Source organism: Dasypus novemcinctus, chromosome 13 (genome assembly GCF_030445035.2).
Source record: "Dasypus novemcinctus isolate mDasNov1 chromosome 13, mDasNov1.1.hap2, whole genome shotgun sequence".
NCBI lineage: Eukaryota > Metazoa > Chordata > Mammalia > Cingulata > Dasypodidae > Dasypus > Dasypus novemcinctus.
This window is the reverse complement of record NC_080685.1, coordinates 82,913,892-82,935,338: the sequence shown is the minus strand read 5'-3', so window position 1 is coordinate 82,935,338 and position 21,447 is coordinate 82,913,892. Positions and strand designations below refer to the sequence as shown.

The 21,447-nt window shown below is 36.4% G+C and overlaps 1 protein-coding gene across 5 annotated transcripts in view; it reads right to left on the bottom strand.

Annotated features, from left to right (window-relative positions):
* NEK7 (NIMA related kinase 7) overlaps positions 1-21,447 on the bottom strand; it is a 160,717-nt gene that overhangs the window by 90,593 nt on the left and 48,677 nt on the right. For 4 of the 5 annotated variants that reach the window (XM_004476343.4, XM_058274925.2, XM_058274923.1 and 1 more), the window contains one exon: positions 6,264-6,348. In XM_004476343.4, the coding sequence (XP_004476400.1) occupies positions 6,264-6,320 (57 nt within the window). In that variant the 5' untranslated portion in view covers positions 6,321-6,348. Of the gene's footprint in view, positions 1-6,263; positions 6,349-17,315; positions 17,372-21,447 lie in introns of all 5 variants that reach the window. The other variant, XM_058274922.1, reaches the window with a different exon arrangement.

The following is a 21,447-nucleotide window of genomic DNA, read 5'->3' as shown; positions in this document are numbered from 1 at the left end:
TTCCAATGAGAAATCAAAGAAGGCCTTACTGAGAAAGTGATATTTAAATATATAATTGGGGAAGCGAACTTGGCCCAGTGGATAGGGCGTCCGCCTACCACATGGGAGGTCCGCAGTTCAAACCCCAGGCCTCCTTGACCCATGTGGAGCTGGCCCATACGCAGTGCTGATGCGTGCAAGGAATGCCGTGCCTCGCAGGGGTGCCCCTGTGTAGGGGAGACCCACACGCAAGGAGTGCCCCCATGAGGAGAGCCGCCCAGCAAGAAAGAAAGTGCAGCCTGCCCAGGAATGGCACCACACACATGGAGAGCTGACGCAGCAAGATGATGGAACAACAACAAAAAAGAGACAAAAGATTCCCATGCCATTAACAACAAGAGAAGCGGACAAAAGAAGAACACGCAGCAAATGGACACAGAGAATAGACCACTGGAGAGGGGAAGGGGAGAGAAATAAATTTTAAAAAATAAATCTTTAAAAAAAATAAAAATAAAAAATATATATATAATTGAAGAAGATGAATGAGCAAGCCAAAGGGAAACCAGAGGAATGACATGATTTAACTGGAATTTTATAAGGATCACTGACTTCTGTAATGGGAACAGACTGAAGTTGGGTAAGGGTGGAAGCAAAGAGAACAGCTGGGAAGCTACTGCAATAGGGTAGATGAGAAATGAAAGTAACATGGACTAGAGTGGTAGCAGTGGAAGAGGTAAGAAGTGTTCCAATTCTTGGTATATTTTAAAGAAAGAGTTTATGGAATCTGCTAACAGATTGGATGTGAGATAAAAGAGACAGAAGGAAGAAAGGGATGGCTCCAAGGATTTTAGCCTGAGCAACTGGAAGGACTTGCTACTAAATGAGACAGAAAACTGCAGGAAGAACAGTCTTGGGTATAATATTTAGAGTTCAGTTTCAGACATGCTAAGTTTGAAACACCTGTTACACATGCAACAGGTGTCAAGAAGGCAACTGGATATATGAATCTTGAATTCAGGGCAGAGGTCCAGGCTGAGCAATAAGAGTTACCTGCATATCGATCATATTTAGAATCATGAGATTGAAAGAAATCATCAAAGGATACAGACAGGAGAAGAGGTCCAAGGACCAAGCCTTGATGCAGTCCATTGTTAAGAGGTCCAGGAAGTGAGGAAAAATGCGCAAAGAAGGGACCAATAAGACAAGAGAAAAACAATGTTCCTGGAAGCCAAGTGAAGAAGAGGTTTCAAAAAGGAGAGTATAATAAACTCTCTATCAAATACAGCTCATAAGACCAGTAAGTTAAGGTCTGAGACTGACCACTGGAATGAGCAACATGAGGTTACTGGGAACCTTGAGAAGAACTGTTTACAAGACATAGGGGGTAGAAAGCCTAACTGAAGTTTAAAAGAGTGAAAGAAGAAATGGTAGAAGAGTATATATAAATCTTTCTAGGAATTTTGCTGTACAAGGAGCAGAGCAAGAGGTTAACACCTAGAGGGATATTAATATACTGATGTAAGGACCTGGTAATGGAAGCTAAATTGAGGAGGCAATGGAAACAGGATCTAGTGCACACAGGAGGGCTGGCCTTTTGAGAGTAATGTGGGTAGTTCATCTGATAACAGAAAAGGGAGACCATATAAGTATAGATTCTGGGATAAGAGTTATCATGGTAGGAGTCCATGAAAGTTCTCTTCTGATGCTTCAGTTTTCTCAGGGAAATAGGAAGCAAGGCATCAGCTGAGTTAGGATGCAGAAGGATGTGTTGGGGATTTGAGGAGAGAGAAAATATGGAATAGTCACAGAGTAAAACAGGGAGTTATATGAATTTGATTGCTAAGTAAACGGCTATGACTGCTGAGCAGCATTTAGGTTTACTTAAGGTTCATGGCCATGAATTTAAAATATGGCAAAGGTCATTTTTCCTTATACTGCTCATTCTCCCACACCTGCATCAATATTAAGTTATTCAATGAGGTGAACTGCTAAAAGGAGGACTTATCACCTCAATTTCTAAAGATTTCCCAAAAAAAAAAAGCTCAACTCAATGTTATATGAAAGTACTTAACAAATCAGTTTATCAAGAGAAGCAAGCCAAATTGTGACCCTTATTTTCACAAAGAAAGGAATGCTGTCAGATAAACTACAAAGAGGGGGAGATAATATAATAATAGTGTACCAAAGAATTACCCACTCACTGGGGACTGTCTTCTCTCCGTTCTAATATGCACCCTGATTAGTACCCTGAACAAGCTACGAGATAAACATCTCCACCTCATCTCTTCATTCTTACTTCACAAAGGCAAAACACAAACAGATAGTAGTTTGCATTACAATGAAGCTTAAATATGCAGTCTACCTTACTGACTGGATTGGAAGACTCCAGGACCAGATTCTCCTAATTTATAAGCTGTTAAAAAAAAAAAAGTCTTCTTTTCTACCTTCGATCTGGGATGCCTTCTCTCTTTCACAAGAGGCTAAAGCATCACATTAAATGTCTTCAGATTTATAAAAACAAAAAAACAAAACACAAACATAACCTAAGCCTGTGGTGGTTATTACCATTAAAAGTAATCCTTTCTCTATTCACTGTAAGGAGTTCTTAGAATTGCTTCTTTGATTATAACTGTTTTATATTTGACTTTATAATAAAAGAGTGAATATACCACAACCCTCTTTACTCAATGGCCCTAAATCAAGAGTTACAAAACGTTAGCTATAAATTTCCACTTTTTAAAATTAGTCTCATATTAAAAATTAAATATTTTACTATTGCTCTGTCATCACTTTTTACACCATCTATGTTAAAAAAAAAAAATTTAGGGAAATGGACTTGGCCCAGTGGTTAGGGCGTCCGTCTACCACATGGGAGATCCGCGGTTCAAACCCCGGGCCTCCTTGACCCGTGTGGAGCTGGCCCATGCGGAGCTGGCCCATGCGCAGTGCTGACGCGTGCAAGGAGTGCCCTGCCACACAGGGGTGTCCCCCGCGTAGGGGAGCCCCACATGCAAGGAGGGTACCCATAAGGAGAGCCGCCCAACGCGAAAGAAAATGCAGCCTGCCCAGGCATGGCGCTGGCCACACTTCCCGTGCCACTGACGACAACAGAACCAGACAAAGAAACAAGACGCAGCAAATATACACAGAGAACAACCAACCGGGGGAGGGGGGGAATTAAATAAATAAATAAATCTTTAAAACAAAAAATTTAAAGCCAAATCCATCATTCCATGAGCAAGAATTCACAGTAATAAAAATACATAGTGTAAGAATCTAGTCAAACTAACCTTCTAATACCTTTTAGGCTTTAGTGGAAGAAAAGCAGAGAGGGGAAAGGGGGACAGAAGGAGGGAAGAAAAGTTGACAGAAAAAATTTCCTCTAAGTTCAAGAGAATGACAATAATGCAAACAAAAAAAAATTTAGTAAAGATACATAAATTGCATATTCTAAAACATTAAAAAAGGGAATCTTATTAAAAATAAGACCACATAACTATGCATTATAGGATTAAAGCAGTCACCTTGGTTGAGGAAAAAGAAAGAAGATGCCAAGAATATATATCAGTCATCATTATAATAAGGAATTGGTATTTGACACCTAAAAAGCTGGCCTCCTTTCTGTTTATGTCCAGACTTGTATATTAATAGTCACAAGAATGAAAGAAGTCACTTGGCTAACTACATGTTGCCATATCACCTCCATTTTTTAGGCCAATGGTGTGGAACAAAACAAAAGAAGGATGTCAACCCTAAGCAGAGGCTGTCATTTCCCAGTCTTTTAAAATAATGCTATTGAGAGCAGTAACATTTTTCAAAACATAATAAGCAATAACACCTGTAAACTCTTGTTAGGTAATTGTTCACTGCCTCACACCATCAGTCTGAATGAAGAAAGGGGGGGAATCCTCTTGCTCTCCCCACTTGCCCCAAGACAGCCCGAACCTGGAATGACACTTGCCTTTTTCCAACAGGGAAAGAGGTTCATCCACACAGGAGCAGGAGCAGGAAGCATAAACGAAAGGATCAGTGTGAAAAGAAATGGAGAACCACTCATACAGTTTTGAAATTTATACTGTGGGCCAGCCAGTGTCTCACAGGAAAACAATTATTACTTTCATTTATGCCTCCTATTGCCACTCCGACCTTTCCTGGTTGGTGAGTCAGTAGGAGGCAAAAATGAAAGTGCTTATTTTTTTTCTTTGAAACATAGGGCTGTTCAAAACTGTGAATTTCAAAATCATAACACAAACCACCTCATTGTTGGAGTTGCTTCTTTTACTATCTTCGCTAGACACAAAGTAACATGAAACAATAATGTGTGCATGTGTGTAAAACTGGCATTAAAATGTTTCTCTGATAGTTGTTTATTATAATCTTGATAATATAATTCATGACTATAATACAAAATATAAAGGGTAGGTTTCTTAGAAATTAAAATATTGGCCTTCTTTAAGTTAGAAGTTCTCTCTACTCAAAACAGTGAATTCAGACAGGTATAATGAAGAAAAGCAATTTAAGAATAATTAGGTAAAGAACTAATTTAAACATGGTAATTTTAAGGAGTCACTGGTTTGTTTCAATTCCATATTCTTATTGAGCCCCTGCTATTTGTGAGGGACCAAAGTTTCACTGACCTACCAAAGAAATTAAGACATAGGCCTTTCCTGCAAGGAGATTTTAAGCTTTGAAAACGGATAAATCCAGAAAATGCTCATATAAAAATGATAGTATCAGAAAGACCAGTCAAGAGATACAAAGAATGAATCATCATTAGGGAAGCAGACTTGGCCCAGTAGTTAGGGCGTCTGTCTACCATATAGGAAGGTCCGCGGTTCAAACCCCAGGTCCCATGTAGAGCTGGCCTACGCATAGCGCTGATGCGCGCAAGGAGTGCCCTGCCATGCAGGGGTGTCCCCTCATAGGGGAGAGTGCGCTCCGTAAGGAGAGCCACCCAGCTCGAAAGAAAGTGCAGCCTGCCCAGGAATGGCACCACACATGGAGAGTTGACACAACAAGATGATGCAACAAAAAGAAATACAGATTCCCGTGCCACTGACAACAACAGAAACGGCCAAAGAAAAACACACAGCAAATAGACACAGACAATAGACAACTGGGGTGGGAAGGGGACAGAAATAAATAAATTAATTTTTAAAAAATGTATCATCAGGTTTCTATGGAAAGATATTACATTCAGAAGAGAAGAAAAGGCTCCATAGAAAAGGCTCCATAGCATTTAGGTAGTCTTTGAAGGATGGGCAGAATTTCAAAACTTGTAGAAGATAATGGAGGGCACAAAATGAGCAGACACAAAGGCAAAATGAAATCTGTAGGCAGTATTTTCTAAACTGTGCTTCACAGAACACTGATTGAGGGAGTAGTCAATAAATACTCTTGAGGTTCCAAAGTCATGTAAGTTTGGAAAGCGCTACATACTCTGTCTTCTTCCTGGAAAATGACAATGCACGTCAGTATAGGAAAGGTTCTAAGGAAGCACTGTCATAAAGTAAATGTTATCCCAGTTCTCACAAACCTATTTTGACTACAGAAAACCATTTGAAAGACCATCTATCAATTCCTCAAACAGTTTCAGAAACACTGATCTAAATAAATTGGGACAATAAGCCTAGCAGAATAAATTTGAGCCTTATTATAAAATGCATTAAACACCAAGTTGAGAATCAGTCTGTATGAACAACAAAATGAGGGGCTGCCCCAGTGCAGAGGCATTTGTTATTTTTAAAATGTCATTACATTGAATTTTATGACAAGCTTTCATGCTGAATGTGGGATGATAAAGTAGTGAATTTCAATAGTATGTGTATATTCTTACTGAAAAATTATTTTACTTCATATTATGTTATAAGAAACAAACAACTACATAATAAGAGAAATGAGGGAGAGAGGAAATTAACAATAATGGAAGGTTGTTGAGGCAAGGCAGGATCACTAAGCCAAAGCAGAGACAGGCACAAAAACTATAGGCACTCTCATAACCTGGTTTGGCTTCACCTGTTTTTTCCTCCTGAAGTTTAATATTAAACCTCAAAGCCTAGATAGGTTCCTTCTGTTAGAGTTAAAAGCTACAGAGGCTTTTGTTTTTTTAGGTTTGTACATGAGAATTTAGTATCAAAAATGATATTTTAAAACAAATGATTCTGGCTAAAACTTGGAAATTCTTAATCAGCATTTTATTTTATAAGGAAATTTTAATGGTCTCCTTCCTTCTTCACATATATTTAATACATTATATTTTATCAGTCCTAATTAGAATAAATTACCTGTGGCTGGAACTGAGGAACAGGTGCCCCTTGCATTCCTTGTGATTGTTCATCCATTGTCTGAAGTCACAGGAACTTTAGAAATCTGCAAACATGTAAAGTTGAAATTTAAATAATGTAATCATTACCAATTCATGTTGCTCATCATATGCCTGATGCTTGCATTCAAATACTAGAGATTTATCTAATGGTTCAAAAATTAAGATACCCTGGACTGTCATATCTGCCATTTGTTAAATCCATGCTCTGCTTAGTTCACTCAAATATTCAGTCTCAAACATTTCCACATCTCCAAAGCAGCATTACATACTTAAACATTCCTCCTATTTCCTAAGATGAAATTCTATCTTCTCCAATATGCCGTATAGATCAACAATGCTTCTCTTTACCCTACCAAATATGAGAAAATAATTGCCAGAGTACTTCCAATAATCATGCTCCATGTTTTATAGCTCTAAAATGTACCACATCTTCACATTCTAAAATTTTTAATATTCTGTTCTGTATATCCAACTGTGATGCTCAGTTCTTGGTTCATATTTAAAAAGCCAATCCTAAAATGAGAGGTTTACTCTTTTATCCATACTTTGCTTGTAATTATAAAAACCTTCATCCATTAATCTGGTAAGAATATGAACACCAATTATATACCTGGCACCACCAAGACTCATAGAATTCAAATATAAATGAGACACAGCCCTTGCCATCCAGGAGCTATTTTTGCACTGATTCTAAAACAAGACCAAGTTTTTCTAGATTCTTTGTGCTATTTTATAACTGAAATTATGTGGGTCAAAAACTAGGATTCCTCAAAAATGAATGGATAAACTAAAACACCTCTTCATTTCACTATACTCTTTAAAAAATAATAAAAATATTCTGGACATGAGTCATTCATACTACAAATAGCTTCCTCCACACTGTGACTTATCTTTTCAAAACCTCTTTGTTCAATGAATTGATAGAAATCATTAATTTTAACACACTCCAACTTATCACTTTTTTTCCCTACTCTAAGTTCTCATTATGTCCTATAAGCTTTATTGTTTTACCTTTCATATTGAGATCTAAAGCCACCTGTGAGAGCAGACTTGGCCCAATGGACAGGGCATCTGCCTACCACACGGAAGGTCCGCGGTTCAAACCCTGGGCCTCCTTGACCCGTGTGGAGCTGGCCCATGCACAGTGCTGATGTGCGCAAGGAGTGCCGTGCCACGCAGGGGTGTCCCCCGCATAGGGGAGCCCCAAGTGCAAGGAGTGAGCCCCGTAAGGAGAGCTGCCCAGCGCGAAAGAAAGTGCAGCCTGCGCAAGAATGGCGCCGCACACATGGAGAGCTGACACAACAAGATGACTACACAACAAAAAGAAACAGATTCCTGGTGCCATTGATAAGGATAGAAGCAGTCACAGAAGAACACACAGTGAATGGACACAGACAGCAGACAACGGGGCGGGGGGGAGAAATAAATAAAAAATAAATCTAAAAAAAAAAGCCACATGTAATTAATGTTTTGGAATATTAAGATGAAATCAATATTTAATTTTTTTTAAAACAAATCCATTTTATTGATACATATTAATAAAGCATACAATTCATCCAAAGTGTAAAATCAATGGAATTTACTATAAACACATAATTGTGCATTTATCACTTTAATTATCATTACAGCGTTTCATTATTTCAATAATAAACAGAAAACAACTGATCTCAAACCATTTATTAAAAAGATTATCCTTTTTCCCACTGCACTGTTGTGTCATTTGTCATACTACATGACTGTGTGTGTGTATATGTGCTTGTGTGTGTGGGTACATGAATTTTTCTACACTTTCTATTCGGTTTCACTGGTCTGTTTGTCTCCCCTAGCAGAATATTACACTGTACTGATTACAGTAGCTTTATTAAGTCTTGATATCTACTTAATTACGTAACTGTTTTTAATATAAATTTTAGAATCAGTCTTTCAATTTCTATTTAAAAATTTTTTAAATAGATTGTATTACATTCACTCCATTGGTCAATTTGGGGAGAACTGCCATTTTAACATTAGGTCTTCTGGCCCGTGAACATGTATACATCATGTATTTATTTAGGTTTACTTGAATTTCTTTCAGCAGTGGTTTTCAGTTTTCAATGTTCTGATGTTTTACATATTTTTTTAAGATTTTTCCCTAAGTATTTCTAAATTTTGATGCTACTGTAAATGGTATTCCCGACAGTTAAGTTCCTGTGTCAACTTAACCAGATTTTGTTGTCCAGTTGCATTTGGTCAAGTAAGCACTGGCCTGATTGTTACTGTGAGGATATTTTATAGTCTTTAATCATCTGTAAATTGATTACATCTACAAGCAACTGAGGAGATGTCCATCAACAATGAGAGAAGTCTATTCCAATCAGTTGAATGCTTTAAGAGGAAAAGTGGTTATTTCAGCAGTCTGATGAGAGAATTTCCATCTCTACTTCAACCATCCTGCTTCTCCTGAGGAATTCATCAAAAACCTTCTTTGGAGTTCCCACATTGCAGCCTGCCCTTCAGAATTGGACTTGTGGATCCCCACAGTTGGGTGAGACAATTCTTATTTTAAAATCTCATAACATTTAGTTATTTCCTGTTGGTTCATTCAAAAGAAAGTACTGACTTAACTACATGTATGTGTCACACCTAAAAAAATGAAAGAGTACCATGGAAATTTTAGGGTGACTGATACTAGGCAGAGTCTGAATATTCAAATCCAGAAAGAAATATTTTGCTTGGTTCAAAGGCACTATTCAGCAGGACTATTCCTGACCTCACTCTCCTATTTCCAGTTGACTGGCTGAGTCATTCAGTATTTCCTATTAACAAGCGTCATGTCCACATCAGACAATGTAAAGAAAATTAAGCATATGTGGTTAGAATCAATAGCTCACCCTTATATTTCTGTGTCATCATAAGTAAGTTTTGAAGAGCTACTAAGGTAACTATCAGACCATCTTGAAGAGAATAATGAATAATGAATGTTTCTAGGCCATCTAAATCTCAACATTTGTAGTTTCTAAAACTGCAACTATAGATTCAACTTAGCAACAGGCTCTATAACCCAAAGAAAACACTGAGTAATCATGAACTAGTTTATTTCAACTTTTGACATTCTGGTAATTTACACACACACACATGTATATTTTTAGAACTGCAGCCCAAGATCTCAAAGCACAGTCCATCTAAATGTTGGTCCCACTTTAGCACTATTCACACTTCGTAATCATCTTGGGCTCCAATAACCTTTATGATCAAGTCTTTCCCCTAGGCCCCTGTTCAGGGTCCACAGTCTAACTCAACTGTGCCTAAGTCCTCTATAGCTGGTAAAGTAGATCCTATAGAATTAGAGTGCTGCCTTGTTTCCCACTGGTCTTCTAGATCAAGTTCTTTCCCAATCCTAGATTTCACGGTTCAGTCATAAAGACTTGTTGCCAGATTCACTACCACCTGCTGAATCATTTTATTTCTCAGCATGATTACCTACCTATCTGAAAAACTTCATACTGACAAATACTGAAATTTTTCTTTCCTGAAGAATACATCTTATTCCAAAGTCACATCATCTCCTAGTCAAATCCATTCTGATCAGATCACAACTCTTTTTTCATAGATATTTAAGTGATATCATGTCCAAGAAATGACAGGTGAAAAGAAAAAACTTGACCAACCTTTTTACCAATGCTAGAATGGAACAGATTAATCTTGGCCTTTACTAAGCTCACAATAGAGCACTGAAAAATTATACAGCTGTCTAAAACCTTTATAAGCCTGATGATTAAATATTAACATTTTTTAAAAATCAGTTGCTTTTTGGTCTAAAACATTTGGAATTTACACCATGTTATTCAGTAAGCCTGACATAACCAATACTGACACAGCTCATTCATTCTTTCCATTTTATATATCAAGTATATTCTTTGCAGGAGAAGGAATTACAAAACAATAAAAGCCAGTACATATATAAGACTATCCTTCCTGGAAAACTAATGTTCTATTTTGAAAACTTTACATTAACCTAGCACCCAGACCTTGATTTCTAAATAACATTCTCCACTTAAAGGAATCAGCGCTCCTTGGAGAAATGGTTGATTACAGGTCTGGGGCTGAGAAAGTATATGATGAGCCTGAAACATCTTTTGGGGCCAAAAAATAAAGAAGTGCTCAAAGAATGTTGCAGCTACAACAAAAGGGCATAGACATCAGCTTGAGTGAGTTCCCACTGGCCACATTTGGAACAATTTGATAGTAACAGACTACATTCCATTAAATAAAATAAGAACCCATGAGTCCATACAGATTAATAAATAGTATAAAAGGAGAAACTATTACTTACAAGAGAATGACAACTAATAAAGAATGACAGAAACAGAAAATCATTTATTTGCCAATCATCACAGAAATTACTGATTCAGACAAGAATCATCAGTGGATGCTAAACTAGTGGAACAGGTTATTTACATTGCCTCAAAGTATCTCCCCACCAAGAAAAAAAAAAACTTATTTATTACAAAGGAGAAAAGAGTAATTTTATAGTAGAGAACCAGGTAGACATTATCTTAACCAAATAATCAAAGATGACATTTATGGTAGTGGGTCAAATATACTTTAAATGCCTCCAAATATCATGTACACAGAAGAAAACATCACTTTTATGATACCCCTGCCCAAAATGAAACCCTGAATCTAACCATGAGGAAATAGCAGATAAACCTAAATCTGTAGGGACATATCTACAAAATATCTGGCTGGTACTCTTCAAAACTGTCAATACCTTAGAAGGCAAAGGAACTCTGAAGAACTATTGCAGGAAAAAAGAAAAGATACCAAAGACACACAACTAAATGTGAGGTATAATCCCAGATTTTCTTTTGCTTTAAAAGACACTATTGGAACAAATGATGAAATGTGAATAAAGTCTGTAGATTAGGAATGACAATGTAATGATGTCAATTTCCTGATTTTTATATTTGTACTGTGGTTATGTAAGAAAATGTTCTTAGTTTTAGAAAACACACAATGAGGTATTTAGGGGTAAAAAGGATATCCTAAATGATATTGCAGGGTCAGATGCCGGACTTTATATATCTTGCCATAACCCACTGAATGTACTGGGGGAGAGTGTGAATTATAGGGTAAACTATCACTATGTGGTACAGCAGTGCTCCAACATGTTTTCACCGAGTGTGATGAGTGTGCCACAATGATGGAGGAGGTCGTTGATGTGGGAGGAGTGTGGGGAGGGTATACGGGAACCTCTTAAATTTTTTAATGTAACATTTTTTTGTGATGTATATATCTTCAAAAAAATACAATTTACAAAAATGATGGGGTAGGGGGGTAGGGAGTGGGGTATATGGGAACCTCTTATGTTTTTTATGTTTTTTAATGTAATGTTCTTTGTGTGATCTATTAACATTAATAAAAAAGTAAAAAAAAAAAGGATATCATGCTTACAACTTGTGTTTTATATATTTTTATATTGTTATATATAAAAAAGAATGACAAAAGAAATGAGGTAAAATCTTAACATTTGGGGAATTTGAGTGAAGGCCATATGGAAATTCTCTGTTTTAATCTTATCTATTTTTCTATAAATCTGAAATTGTTAAATTAAAAAGTTAAAATTAATTAAAGGACAATAGAAAAAAAAAAACCTAAGTTAAACCATATCGATGTCAACGAAGAATGAGATGAAGTCTCTAGAGACCAAATTTCGAATTTCTTCAATTAGAACAATTACTACCAGAAAATGTTATTTTAAAAAACTCTTCATTCACTACTATAATTTAATGATCTCTTATTTCTCAACTTGGAATTTCATCCTTTATACAATCTTATGCTAAAAATAGTCTCTCAAATACCTTATTTTAAGTATGATTTATTTCACTAAGCATGGTACATCTGATATTCACCTATGTTGTTGCATGTAGTTTGTTCTTTTTTTGCTAAATAATACTCCATGTATGGATGTATCACATACTATTTATATTTATCCCTTCCCCAACTGAGGGAAATTTGTATTATTCCAATTTTTGGTAACTATGAGCCCCTATAAACAAATGCATACAGGTTCACACACACAAGTCTTCATCTCACTTAGGTAAATATCTAGGAATGAGTTTGCTGGATAGTATTCAATTTTAATAAAGTAAGGATACATACAAAATAGAAGGGATTTCCTTGACCAAAAGGGGGAACTCGTAAATACAAACGATTTTTTTTATGGCTAAGAGATTTCCAAGTGAGTCCGGAGGTCATTCTAGAGGTTATGTTTATGCACATCTCAGGAGGAGTTCACTGACTGCCATAGTAAACAGGGGGGGGGGGGGGGGGGCGGCAACAACCTTGGGGCTCTAGAGCCATCTAGACACTATAGGCAGGCAGGGTAGACAATCTCAGGAATTCAGCACCCTGTCAGTGGGCCTTACCTTGGAAAAGATGCTCCCCAATGTCACAGAGTTAGACTCATTTATAATTTCCCTATACATAGCTCTTCTGCCCCATTTATTTGAACCAAAGTTAGCACTATATTTGTTCAACATACATATTAGAGAATTAAATCTTCAGTCAGTTCACATGCCAGTTGACCCTTGAATCTCAGCAGTGTTGCAACACCTACTCTCTATTTCATAGGACTCAGCCAGGACAACGAACAAAATGATGATGGTGGACAACACCCACCCAACAGACAGTATCTGTAACCACAAGCAAGACAGTTCCATCCATCTGCCCCATGGGATCTCAATTCAGAAACAGAGTGGGCATCACCATCCTAAAATCCTCAAGATTGAAGAATAAATAATCCTAAGGGAGGAATGCAACTATGGACTGAAGCAGACTTATTATTATTCTAGCAATGGAAGATCTTGTAAGACTGATCTAAAGCCAATAGTCACCAGACGTTCTGAGGGGAGGGAGAGAGAAGAATAGGTGTAACACGGGGCATTTTTGGGACACTGGAATTGTTCTGAAAGACATTGCAATGACGGATACAGGCAATTATATATTTTGTCAAAATCTACAAAATTTGCAGTGCAAGGCGTATACTATAAGGTTAACTATAGACCATGCTTAGTACAATGCTTCAAAATGTGTTCATCAATTATAACAAATGTACCACACTCATGAAAGATGGTGTTAATGGGGACAAGTATGGGAAGGGGAGGGGGTAGGGTATATGGGAATTCCCCTCTATTACTGATGTATCATTTAAGATAGCTAAAGCTTCTTTAAAAAGAAAATTTAAAAGACAAAAATAGAAGGTCTTTATTTGCAAGGGCAAGAAATAAAACATAAAAAATAAAAGTACCACAGACCATCTGAATCATCACATACTTTCCTTTGGTCTCAGCAATATTCTCTTTATCCAGTCTTTTATTGTTTACTATTCTAATAAGATTATCACAAAAGATTGGATATTATATTTGCCTAGTTGATTTGTATTTTAGTCAATTCTTCAAGTGAAGAAGAAAAAGGAGACAGGATTTCTAATAAAATGTACAGTCAATTGAGAAATGTACTGAACCTTTCAGTTTAGTGGAAAAATTGACATTACCTTTCCCTATACTATTCCAGTGAATCAGAACAGGTTATTAAATAAAATAGTTAATTTCATGCTGAAAGCATTTAAATGACTTCATTTCATTGGAAAATTAAGACCATTACAAAAAGAGTTGCTTATGAATTCCTATTCCTATCCTTTATAAAAATTGCACATTGTTGTTAACTTGTCATTAATACTGGGAAAAAGTGTAATGCATTTAACCAGAGAAATATTTAAATTGATAAATAGAAGCTCTTTTGATATGGGATAATTTATGTGAGGTGCTTTTCAAAGCTCTGAAATAAAGAAAGTTCGTAACACTTGGCAAACAACTTTTTCTTTAAATTAAATCTTTTTAGAACTGTTGCTGTATTTCAGACATACTCTATAAAACAAATGATCATTTCCCATTAGCATGATATGCTGAAAAAGGATTCTATTTTAGAATGCATTAAGTGTCCATTAACATATATATATTTTTTTGAGGTACTGGGGGTCAGAGATTGAACTCAGCACCTAGCATGTGGTAAGCTGGCACTCAACCACTGAGCCACATAGCTTCCCAGCATTGTTCATTTGTTCTGCTTGTTGTTTGTTTTGTTTTCTTAGTAGGCCCTAGGAACCAAAACCCAGGATCTTCCATGTGGGTGGCTAGAGCTCAACCGCTTGAGCCACATCCACTCCAACATATCATTTTAAAGTTGTTTTACATGGAAGCATCACTGAAAATTAACAAAATAAAGATTAAGATGATCAGGACCAATGTTTCTATTAGAGTTCTTTCTGAAACGTGCTGGTCCAATTGTATATTCCTCACTAATATACATGGATATGCTAAAAGTCTTAAATAAAAAGACTTGTATAACATGAGCTAGAATCCTTAGAATAATCAAGGCACCACTGACCCAAAAACCAAATGAATACAAATCAGCCAACTAACCACTTCCATACCCACTGAAATCATTGTTTTGGGTATTATTATAACTCACTTCCCAATGAATTTACTTAATATAAACTCTCTATTGTCTAATATTTGGATTCCTTATTATTTAAATGACTTAATTCCGAGACTACAGTATTTTTTAATTTAGTTTAAGCTACAAAAGCCAGAAGGTCATAAGAATAGAACTCAAAAATGCCAAAAACTAGATAAAATACAATAAGTATACAAGGTGATTTTTTTTTTTAAATTAGCAATTCCAAATCCTATGTTTGTGAAATAAGATAATACTAGGTGGCTCTTACTAAGTTCTCAAAATTTCACTCTCTTCCTTCCCACTTCTTTTCCTCTAAATTCATTAAAACATAACATGGAAGAGAAGTGGTACTTTCCTCCTCCTAGAAAGTTCAGTGTTTCATATTCCTCATGTAAAAAAAAAAGCATATTTTTTAAAATATCCCTAAGGAGAAGGAAAAAAAAAACTAAAGCAAGCTGCCTTTTTACTTATATTTTCACTTGCTCTTACTCTTCCTCTAGTTCAGTAAACCTAAAAAGAAACAGATTCCATATACCACTATTAAAGCAAAAGGATTAATTCAAGTCCAAGACTGAAACTAAGGATGTATAAGAAAGAACAAATTTTAAAAAAGAAGTTATGCTGTATGTCATGAGTAAATATTTTGCTTTACTTCTTAATTACACATAAATCTATTTCTCCCATAGCAAATAGTTATTTAAACCTAAATAAGAGTTATCTAATAAGATATCATTTTGACCAAAAGTAATCCTGAGTGCATACTCATATAATCAATGGTTTATAACCCAAGTTAGTTATCAAGATCACCTGTGAAGCATTTTTTTTTTTAAACTATAGCTGCTTGGGTTAACACTCCCACCACTCCACCACCTGAATATAACCAGGTAGATCTAGAGTGAGACCTACCTTTCTCTGTTAATAAATCAATAAAAAGGTACACAGGTGCTTATGATACACAACTAACCACACAGGATTTTGATTTAAAATATAATGGATTCAGTCTATTTTCAATTAAGCTTTTCACATCCTGGTATACACTGCAGTTGAAAGTGACAAGCACTTTGGCACCAACCTACCAAAAGGGCCATTTTGTATTTGGCCCCACTAACAAAGTTGTTTTAGACTCAGGCAGTGAACATGAAAAAAAGCAGCTCTTGCTCAGCTCCTTTCTGTGTCTAAATCGGACCCAAATAAAAATGAGCAATAGGGTTTTTTTTTTTGTAATTTCTCTCCGCCCCCCCCCCAGTTGTCTGCTCTCTGTGTCCATTCACTGTGTGTTCTTCTGTGTCCGCTTGTATTCTTGTCAGTGGCACCCCAAACCTGTGTCTCTTTTTGTTTCATCATCTTGCTACGTCAGCTCTCCATGTGTGCGGTGCCATTCCTGGGCAGGCTGCGCTGCTTTCTTGGTGCTGGGTGGCTCTCCTTACAGGGCACACTCCTTGAGTGTGGGGCTCCGCTACATGGGGGACACCCCTGCATGGCACGGCACTCCTTGTGCACATCAGCACTGAGCTATAGGGTTTTTATTTAAGGACTTTAACTTATGAGTAAGAGGGAGGAGAGGAGAAAGAAGTGGGAAGTCAAAGAAGCCATGAACTACGCCTGGTAGATTTTTGTTGTTGTTAATATTGTTATTATTATGTTACTAATTCAAACAAAAAAAAATTAGAAGAGGCTGGAAAAATGGGAGGTGGAAGAAAATTGGGAGGAGACACAAACATCTCTCTCAGGCACAAAAGAAGTCTCTGAGTGTCTCACCCCTTCTTTTTTTAACACAGATCTAAAATCACCCATTAGTTTTAAATTCATATATACAATCTGTTTTACTCCCAAAATTGCAATATTTCAAAGATTCTGAGTTTGATTTTATTTAAGTAAATATATAGATCTAAACTGTTGGAAAAAATCAAGCATCTTTAATATTGCCATTTTAGGAAATAACATGCCAAATAACATTACAGCAAAGTGAAAATCAAATACTATGACATACTCTCATCTTCAGAGTTCTCCAAAATATCATCAAAATATAAAGCCTGGGGAGCAGGTGTAGCTCATTGCTTCACATGTGCGAGGCCCTGGGTTCAATCTCATATATATATATATATATATATATATAAGACTACTACTTTCCTGAAAAGGATCTATGAAAAAAACAAGTTACAAAAAAGGAAGGAAGGCAGGCAGGAAGGGAGAGAGGGGAGGGGAATGGAGTGAGACAGGGAAGAAACCAAGGTTAACCTAATGGATTCAATCTTTGCCACATCTAGTCCACAGATCATACTAATGCCTCTCTTTTTGAGCTCTCAATATTAATTAGGAACCCCTGCTTTGATAGGTTCCAGTCTTCTCTTATTTCTATTACTTCTAACCCTACTACTCTTTTTTAAAAGTTTTACTGATTAGAAAGTGTTTTCATAACCAGTTATTAGTTACACCTCATAACCCCCACTTTATGAACAAGCGTTTCACCCTCCAAAATGCGAAAGACTGACTGAGTCAGCAATGGAATTACCTTCCTTTCTTCGGTAGAGACAGCAGTGCTCCCACAGATAGAAATTCTTGCTTCTCCTGGACATTAAAGTAACAGAGTGAGTGTTTATCCTAATGTACTGCTTCTGAAACTTTTCCAGATAAAAACACCTATAAGCAATGAGGATAAAAAGCCTATTCCTGAAAACTTGGGGTGTTACCAGAAGCAAGTCTACTTTTTTCTATTCAAAGATGAGGAGTCTGCATTCTCCTCTCCAGTATACAAAACATTTTTTAAAAATGGATCTTCACATGTAACTGATGCTCAGAAAGATGGTTTCAAGTACCTGGCTTGAGATGTGTGGAGGCCAAGTGAACATGAACTGTAACAATCTGATAATCACAGCATTTTAGAAATCTAAAGAGATGTCAGACATCATCTATTTTAGCCACCTGCAATTTTATGTAAATGCATTCCCATCACAAAGATTAAGAGACTTTAGAAATACTGGCAATGAGAGGAGTGGATATATGCTATGTGCGAAGCCATTCAAACTTCATATTAAAAATTTTATTTTATTATAAAAGCATCTGCAATTCAACTTTGTCAATTCTTACCTAAAAGGACAAGAGTCAGGGAGACTTTTTCCCAAACACCTTTTTGTTTTTCTTTTTTCCTGAACTTTTCCATCCCAAACCTGAAATCATTTTGAATATGGGAGAGATTCAGGTAGCAGCAGCACAAGCTCAGCCACAGAGATGACTTCTGGTAAAACTATGCAGTACAACAGGAAGGAAGACCACGGAAAATGAATACGGCCCTCCTCTGAGTCTGTACCCACAGCCTTACAGAGAAGTTGCTATCGTATGCTTCTAACCGAAAAATAACACTGTGGATTTTGGACAAGTTACTCAGTGGCTGAGAAAGATTGCCAAAGTGATGAGAGAGCACAACAAAGCAGCCCTGCTTGTGAACAAAGACTGGGTCACATCTTTTTCCATATTCCTACAGCATCTAAGACAACACTAAAACTTTAATATGATGACTGATGTCTGTGAACATTTAAATCCTCAACCAGTATAACTGATGTGGAACTCTAATGCTGCTGAGGCCACGTCTGAGTTATTTCTGGCTTGGAAATAGATGTGGCTGAAGTACCTCTGACTTTTTCAGTACAGCCAAAAAGAGTCAGCAGACTAGATGTCCTGAGATGAATGATTGTAAAAATCTGTCCTCAGACATGAAACTTTAGCCTAGTTCTAAATCCAAACTACAGTGTGCTCTGTGATTGCCATGCTTTACCAAAAGCTTTTGGTGAAGAAAGGGCTGCCCATTCATGATGGCTTTGAACATAGTATCTCAAACAATATCAATGTATACCACATTCTGAAATAAAGCTTGAATGTGACCTTCAGGTATGTTTTGTTTATGGTCACTGTGTTAGAAGACACACCTCCCACCCTGTACTGCTTCCTCAGCACTTAACGTATCTCTGGTATAGAAAACTCAAGTCTCTTTCAATGTCACCTGTACTCAAGTAAGGATAGGAAAAGACGACAGAGAGAAGATATATATTTTTAAGTTAAAGTCAATTCCTTAGAATATTATTAATGATAGATTCTATTAAGAAAAGAAATTGAATTGCTTAGTTTGATGGCCTAAGGCAGAGATTGGTGAACTTTTTCTGTGAATAGCCAGATAGTAAACATTATTGGCTTCACAGGGCATATGATCTCTGTTACAACTAATCAGTTCTGTAACTGCAAATATATATATAAATATATATAATTATAAACAAGATATAAATGAACAGGCATGGCTGTATTCCAATAAAATTTTATTCACTAAAGCAGGCAGAAGCCCATGTTTGGCCCATGGGTCATAGTTTGCCCACACTTGTACTGAAGTAATCTGTCACATTTGGCCCAGCAAATTTGGGACCTGAGAAATACTGTGTTGGCCCTCTTTATCTGAATCCTTCTCTACTAGCCAGGAAGGTTAAACATTTCCATTATATAGTCCTGTTTTTTTTTTTAATGGAATTAATAAAATGAGTAGATAAGATGGGAGAGAATACAGGCCTATTCAAATTACACTCAAATAAGCCTGAAATATTTTGTAGCTATCCTAACTACTTTATAAATTTATATCTGCCGTACAGAATAAATTCTGATGGGACTCATTATGCTTTTGCTATCCCCTCCTCACCACCACACACAAAACACACCCCTCTCCCACTAAAAGGTGTACAAGTTAAAGAAAAGATCTAAAATAAAAACATACCCCATGCATAACATATCTAAAATTCTATGGCTCTCAACAACCCAACACGCAAAACTAAGTACACAATGGAAAGAAGGCACCCATTAGGTCCAATGTTTCAAGTAATCCAAGAAACCAAAAGAAAGCAGCTCCTAAGAGGATAAAAAAGCAAAGCAGAGATTCTGGCAGCCTCACAGTGCTGGGGAAACAAAACTAGAGTAAAAGAACTTACAGAGCAGAGGTCTGGATCAACACTCTAGATGTTCACTCAGTTCCTGTGAAGATCTACATCGAGGAGTTAGAGCAAACAAGTATAGACTGGCCTCCATTTGACCAAGGTGAAAGGTCCACCAGAAAAAAAAAAAAACAACTAAATCCCCTCTAGAAATGGTGACATCATTTGGAGCATCTAGATGTTTTCATTCACAATATCTGGTATGCAATAAAAACATACCAGATAAATGGGATCTCCTCAAAATTAAACACTTTCATACATCAAATGACTCTGTTAAGAAGATGAAAAGACAGTCTACTCAATAGGAGAAAATTTTCAGAAGCCACATATCCAATAAGGATTTGATTTCCATGTTATATAAGAGATCATACAGCTCAATGATAAAAGACAAGCAATCCAATTTAAAAATGGGCCAAAGACTTGAATGGACATTTTTCCAAAGAAGAAATATAAATGCCCAAAAAAAGCACATGAAAAGATGCTCAATTTTACTAGTTATTAGGGAAATGCAGATCAAAATACTACAATGGGATATCACTTCATGCCTTACAGAATGGCCATGATTTTTCAAAAAACAAAAACTAGTGCTGGAGAGGATACAGAGAAACAGGAACACTCCTTCACTGTTGTGGGAATGTAAAATGGTGCAGCCTCTGTTATTTGCACTCTAATGTTCACAGCAGCATTACCCACAATTACTAAAAGATGGAAACAATCTAAGTGCCTGACAACTGAGACTGGATAAACAAAATGTAATATATACATATGACGAAATACTATTCAACTTCTTACAAAGAAATGAACTTGAGGTGCATATGACAACATGGATGAACCATGAAGATATTATGTAGAATGAAATAAGCCAGACACAAAAGGACAATTATTGTATGGGCTCACTGATATGAATTAAATACAATGTATAAACTTATGGAGTTAAACTACAGAATACAGGTTAGTGGGAGACAAGGTGGGCTGAGAAGGAGATGATGCTGAATGTATGTAGAACGTTTAATAAGGCTGATTGTAAATGTGTGGAAATGGATAGAGGCAATGGTAACATTATAATGAGTATATAACTAACTGCTGATTTATAGATGTGATTGTGGCTAATAGGGTGAGTCTAGGGAGGTTACTGTTATTTGAAAGACAGCTAGAGGATAATCCAGGGACTGTATAATATAGTGATTTTGGTAGATGAGGACTGAGGTTAATAATACAAATATAAGAATATTCCTCTATTACAAGGTGTTAAGATTATGGTGACATATGAGAAAAAGACAACTAATATAACTTGTAGACTATACTTAAGAGCTATATAGCAATATTTCTGTAGCAAAGGAAAAGAAGGTACTTGACCAAGGATAAAGGTAAGGAAAATAAGTATCAGATTTAGTTTTATGAGCTGTGAATATGATCAAACATTTTTTCTTCTTTTTTTTTTTCATTAACAAGAAGACCTTGAGCATGTCATTTGACCAATCCATGCTCATTTTTCATCTTTTAGAACAATAAGAAATAGTTGTTTATTTTGGGGATTGTATAAAGTAAATGTGCCCGGGCAGGATTTTTAAGGTGCTGCTTCTGTGGTTTGTTGAGCTGCCTTTTGCCTATCATTTTATTTTTTGAAGTTGAAATAAAGTCTTAAAAAAATTATCAAGCTGGCTTAGAAATCAGAAG